The sequence below is a fragment of the Acanthisitta chloris genome, unplaced genomic scaffold (genome assembly GCF_000695815.1).
Source record: "Acanthisitta chloris isolate BGI_N310 unplaced genomic scaffold, ASM69581v1 scaffold12283, whole genome shotgun sequence".
NCBI lineage: Eukaryota > Metazoa > Chordata > Aves > Passeriformes > Acanthisittidae > Acanthisitta > Acanthisitta chloris.
Genome location: NW_008665449.1, coordinates 1 through 5488, shown reverse-complemented (window position 1 = coordinate 5488; position 5488 = coordinate 1). Strand labels below are relative to the sequence as shown.

At 50.9% G+C, this 5488-nt stretch overlaps 1 protein-coding gene across 1 annotated transcript in view; it reads right to left on the bottom strand.

Annotated features, from left to right (window-relative positions):
* Positions 1–3750, bottom strand: part of UBE2Z (ubiquitin-conjugating enzyme E2Z) — a 7789-nt gene extending 4039 nt beyond the window's left edge. Inside the window, exons 1-2 of the mRNA XM_009071763.1 lie at positions 3682–3750; positions 1193–1380 (exon numbers count right to left, since the gene is read on the bottom strand). Coding sequence (XP_009070011.1) covers positions 1193–1380; positions 3682–3747 — 254 coding nt within the window. The 5' untranslated portion in view covers positions 3748–3750. The remainder of the gene's footprint in view (positions 1–1192; positions 1381–3681) is intronic.
* Between the last annotated feature and the right edge of the window lie 1738 nt (positions 3751–5488).

The window sequence follows — 5488 nt, the reverse complement described above, 5'->3', positions numbered from 1 at the left end:
GGCTCTTTGTTCACTCTTCAATAATTTAACTTCCCTGCTAGAGCTCCAATTGCAGGAGCAACAAGGCAGCTGCTGTGGGAGCTTCTGGGCATCCAGAGCCCCAAAATATGGACATGGCCTACATATCTTGGTGTTTTTCAGGTGTTGGCATCCAGCTCAACTCATCAGGAAGATTCCTGTGCTGAGGGAGGTGTTTCCCAGCAGGATAATTCTCCCTACCAGGATCTATCAGCTACTGGGACCAACTTTGTGGCACCTGCTGAAACCATCCCAGCAAGGGCAGATTGATAACCACATCAGGGCTCAGATTCCTGATCACAGAACAATAGAATCATCAAGCTTGGAAAAGACCTCTAAGGTCATCAAGTCCAACTGTTGATGATGGTTGATCAAAACCCTATGGCAATTCCAGCTGTCACTGCCCCTTATCTTAGAATCCCAGACTGGTTTGGGTTGGAAGGACCTTAAAACTCATCTCATCCCACCACATTCCATGTTCAGGGACACTTCACCAGCCCAGGCTGTTCCAAGCCCTGTCCAGCCTGGCCTTGGACACTTCCAGGGATGGAGCAGCCACAGCTTTTCTGGGCAACCACTGAATCAAGCAGAACCTTCCCAAGGAGGTGAAAAAAGAAGCTTCTGCAGCAGTGGAGCCTGTTGGAACAGGCAGCACAGGAGCAGAGCTGGTAAATCCTTCCACCTACTGCTCAGCCCCACACTGCCTGGTGTAGGTGGAAGCCCAGAGCAGTCAAATGGCTCTCAAGGAAGTTCTTAGTGGCTTTTTTTTTTTTAATTTTCTTTATTTATTTAGAAACCCACATGGAGAGAGGAAATTAAACCCACAAACCTACATTGAAATAACATCAAGGATCAGGCTGGAAAGGGCAAAAGCAAAGGAAGTGCAGTGCTTGGGCTGAGGGTTAGCAGGGGGAAGCAAGAAAAAAGCAGCAAAATGCACTGAATTTCATGCTTCCCCTGCTGTGTTTTCACATGCTTTGCAAGACAAGTAAAACTCATTTCAATAGAGGAATTTGTGCTGCTTTATGTCTCTGACTCTGCACATGACTTCCCAGAAGGAGAAAAATGCATCCAAGCACAAATCTGAGAGCAAGCTCAGGGCCCAAGAGGCTGAGAAGGAGGAGTGAGGCAGAGCCACCTCCTGATTCCCCATCAAAACAAAGTCTCCTCTTACCCCAGGATACTCAGGCAGACCTTCCCATTGCGGTAGAAGTTGGGGTTAAACCTCACTGTGTTATTTCCTGTAGTCATCAGTTTGACCCTTGGGGGGTGGATGGGATAATCTGGAGGACAGCGAAACAGGAACAAGAAGAAACCCCCTTCATAAGGCGTGTCAAAGGGGCCTGTGATCAAGGCATGAATCTGGAAAACAAAAGCCCATCTAGGCACCACTTCCACATTGGCCAACACCCACAGAGCTTTCCAAAGCCAACCAAAGGCAAGGAATCTCCCCCCAGGAAGCCTCTTCCCCCTCCCCACCCAGGGACATGTGCAGCTTCCCCCTCCCTCCTCCCCTCCCCTGCCACAGCCTCTCTGCACACTTCTGTCCCACACTCCATGTGCACAGCAGGTTTGGCCCCAGTCCAGGACAGCTGTGTCCCAAACAGGGAATATCATGGAATGGGTTGGCTTGGAAGGGACATTAGAGATTCAGTTCCACTCCTAGGGACACCTTCCACGAGACCAGGTTGCTTCAAACCCTGTCCAACCTGGCCTGGAACACTTCTAGAGGGATAGGGGAACACAGTCAGGGGATGGGAATATCCCACCATGGCCAGGGCTCCTCTGGCAGAGCTGTAAGAGCTATTCATAAAATCATGGAATGGGTTGGCTTGGAAGGGACATTAAAGACCCAGTCCCATCCCCAGGAACACCTTCCAGTAGCCCAAGTGGCTCTAAGCCCTGTCCAACCTGGCCTGGAACACTTCCAGCAGCCACAGCTTCTCTAGGCAACCTGTGCCAGAGCCTCATCACCCTCACAGGGAGGAATTTCTTCCCAATATCCAACCTAAACCTAGTCACTTTTAGCTTGAGCCATTCTCCCTTGTCCTGTCACTCCAGACCCTTGTCCCAAGTCCCTCTGCAGCTCTCTTGGAGCTCCTTTAGGCACTGGAAGGGGCTCTAAGGTCTCCCTGGAGTTCTTCTCCATGGGAACACCCCCAGCTCTCCCAGCCTGGCACCAGAGCAGAGATGCTCCTGTGATCAGCTCAGTGGCCTCATCCAGACTCATTCCAACTCCTCTGGACTCTTTCCTGTGTTGAGAACCCAGAGCTGGATGCAGCACTCCAGGTGGGATCTCACCAGAGTAGAGGTGAAGAATTCCCTCCCTCAACTTTCTGCCCACACTGCTGGGGAGGCAGCCCAGGCTCTCTCCATCCTACCCTGCCCCTGGTTCAGGTGGCAAATTAGGCTTAAAACCACTCAGAAATACTTCAAATATGAAAAAAAACCCCATCTAATTTTAGAAAGCGAAGAAAAAAAAATTATCAGAATTTCTGCCAAAACTGAAGCATTCCTCAGCTCTCTGTTCTTGTGCTGATTTGGTCTTATTAAAACCAATCACTCAACTTCCTCTGCCAGGATCTGAAATTAAGAGCCTATTCTCTCCATGCTAATTACCCTCAAAGATCCCAATTGTATACCAGGAAATCTACTCCCTTTGGGCTATTAAGGAAGCTTTACTCCCCCAGTGATCCAAGCAGCCTCTGGTAATGATCCTCTTACCTCCCCAGATTTCAGTTCAAAGCCCCAGGGTTGGTGTTCTACAAATCCACATTGCTGTTCCAGGGCATTTTGGCAATCTGAGGCACCAACAGTGCAGGGAAGTGCCCCAGGTGGGAGTTGGTTGTGCCCACACACTCCCTTTGTGTCCACTCCAAACACCCAGAGGGTTCTAAACCACTGACATGGGGGGAACTTGGGGGGTTGGCAGGGGGTGGGAGAAGTGTGCAGCAGAGGGAAAGCAAAACAGCCTCATACACACACCTCAGGGACCAGCAGGACCAGCTCAGGTGGCACTGGCTGGAGAAAAAGCCAAACCCACACTGGATCAAGAGGTTTGAGTAACCTCCTGCCTCTCAGCTCATTGATGTAAGGAGAAATTCCCAGTTGTGGAAAAGCCTGGAGAGGAAGAATCAGGGCAGGAGAGGCTGTGGAGGACAGGAGTGTTGTCACACCTCCTTGGTACCTGGGAGTTCTCCCTGCCAGCTCCCAGCAATTAACACCTCCAGGTTCCACAGATGATTAGAGATACTCCACCACTGCCTGTCATAGTGGACACCTGATTTCCAGCTGCTCCTGAGAAGGTCCCCATGGCCTCCAGTTTTCCATGTTTCCCTTCTTTGAGATGCTGCACTGACTGTTTTCGAGCCTCAGTAAGAATGGAATCAGCTGGATCAGCATCTCACTGTCCACGGGACAACCCAGGCAGAGCTGGATCATCTGTGGAAGCTCCTCAGCCTCCTCCTGCACAGTCAGTTTCCTTGGGAGTCTCCTCCCATCTCAATGGCACCAGGAAAACTGGAGCCTTGTGCCCTTGCAAGACTCCCTCTGACTTCTCTGAGAACATTAAGGGAATATTCCATTTGGGAAACCCTCACAGCAGCAATCAACAGCAACATATGGAGAAGCAGCAAGTTGAACCAGCTCCAAATCTTCTCTTACCTTGGTCATGTCGTGGGGATCAGGCACAACAAACATTCCTGGGGGAGGTTCCTTGTAAATGGACATGATATCCCTGAAAAAAGGAAACAGGAATTAGTCAAAATCTTCCTTGGCAGCACTCAATGAATCAACCCAAGAGACACCACCCCAAGCACACCTTGGCTAACTTTCACCTGTGTTTCACCACAGATCACCTCCAGCACAGACAACTTCAGCCATAAATTCCCCTCAGGTGGTTGTTTCAAAGCTCTCTTGGGTGAGGTTTGTTGTTGAAAGGATGAACTCTCCTTCCCTAGGCTTTTCCCTCTTCACACTCAGACTGTTTACAGAATCCCTTCTGTGCTCAGTCATTTGTTTTCCCTAAACCATGACTCAACCACTTCTGAGAACATTTTGCTCTGCCCAATTTGGGGTTAATTAATCAGGCAATGGGTTCCAGAGTACTCAGGGTGCACCTAAACACACAACTTGACTCCAGTGGTCCTCTAAGACCTCAGCCCAAATGAACTCAAACCCAACAAACCAGCTACAACTCTGTGCAGTTGACAGATAAACTGTTCAATTCCACCACCCAAAACATCTCTCTTGTAATCAGAGCAGTGCTGAGCTCCAGGACAAGCTCCCACTCAACCTTCCTTCCCATTTGGGAAGCAACCAGAGCTCAGGGAGATTTCAAGGTGAGAAGTGTGAGAGGAACAGGAGAGTCTCTCCCCTCCCTCCCTGCCACAGGGAGCTTTGGGTTGGAAAGTTCCCAAATCTCTGGTGCCTTCTTTGGGAGACATTATACAAGCTCCAAACAAGGATGAGCAAGAGCCTGGCAGGCAGTGATTCCTGCTCTGAAGGAAGAGGAAGAACTTGTTGAATCAGTGCCAACCTTTGGAACATTACCACATCTCCCTGCTCCTTCCAGCAAAGGGGATCAGGCTGGACCAGCTGATCCCTCACAGGGTCAGAGCAGCCAGACTGGGCACCAGCAGGAAGGAGAATGGCTAAGGGTGGGTTTTGTATAAGTATTTGAGCTTGATCATCAGTGGATCAAGAAGTCAGTTCCCCTTCCAAGTTTAACAGCACCAAGGAGCTGCCAATGATCCCAAAGGCAGGATGAGGCCATGCACCAAAAAACTCTCCTGCCAACCTTCCCAGCAGCATCTGAGGGAGAAAAAGAGACCACAGAGGGACCCTTGGGCTAGGAGGTGAGACTCCATCCTCCCCCAAATACTTGGGCAAGGAGATTCCAGGCCAGGCACTCCAGAAGGTTAAAGCCAGGCTGGACAGGGCTTGGAGCAACCTGGGCTAGTGGGAGATGTCCCTGCAGGGGGTTGAACTGGATGAGCTTTAAGGTCCTTCCCAAGCCAGTCTGGGATTCTATAATTCCAGGGTATGATAGGGACTAGGGTCTGTGCCCAGGGAAGCCTCAGGACATGGGGAGGAACCAGAGTCTCTCCCCAGGAAAGACCTGGGGCACAAGGAGGGACTGGGGGCTGTTCTCAGGGCAATTCCAGGACACAGAGAGGGCCTGGGGCTCGTTCCTAGGGAAACTCCAGGACACAGAGAACATCTGGGGCTCGTTCCTAGGGAAACTCCAGGACACAGAGAAGATGTGGGGCTTGTTCCCAAGGAAACTCCAGGACACAGAGAAGGTCTGGGGCTCGTTCCTAGGGAAACTCCAGGGTACAGAGAAGGTCTGGGGCTTGTTCCCAAGGAAACTCCGGACACAGAGAGAGCCTGGGGCTTGTTCCCAGGAAAGACCTGGGACAAAGGGACGGACTGGGGTCGGTCCCCAGCACACAGGGATGGACTGGGGTCG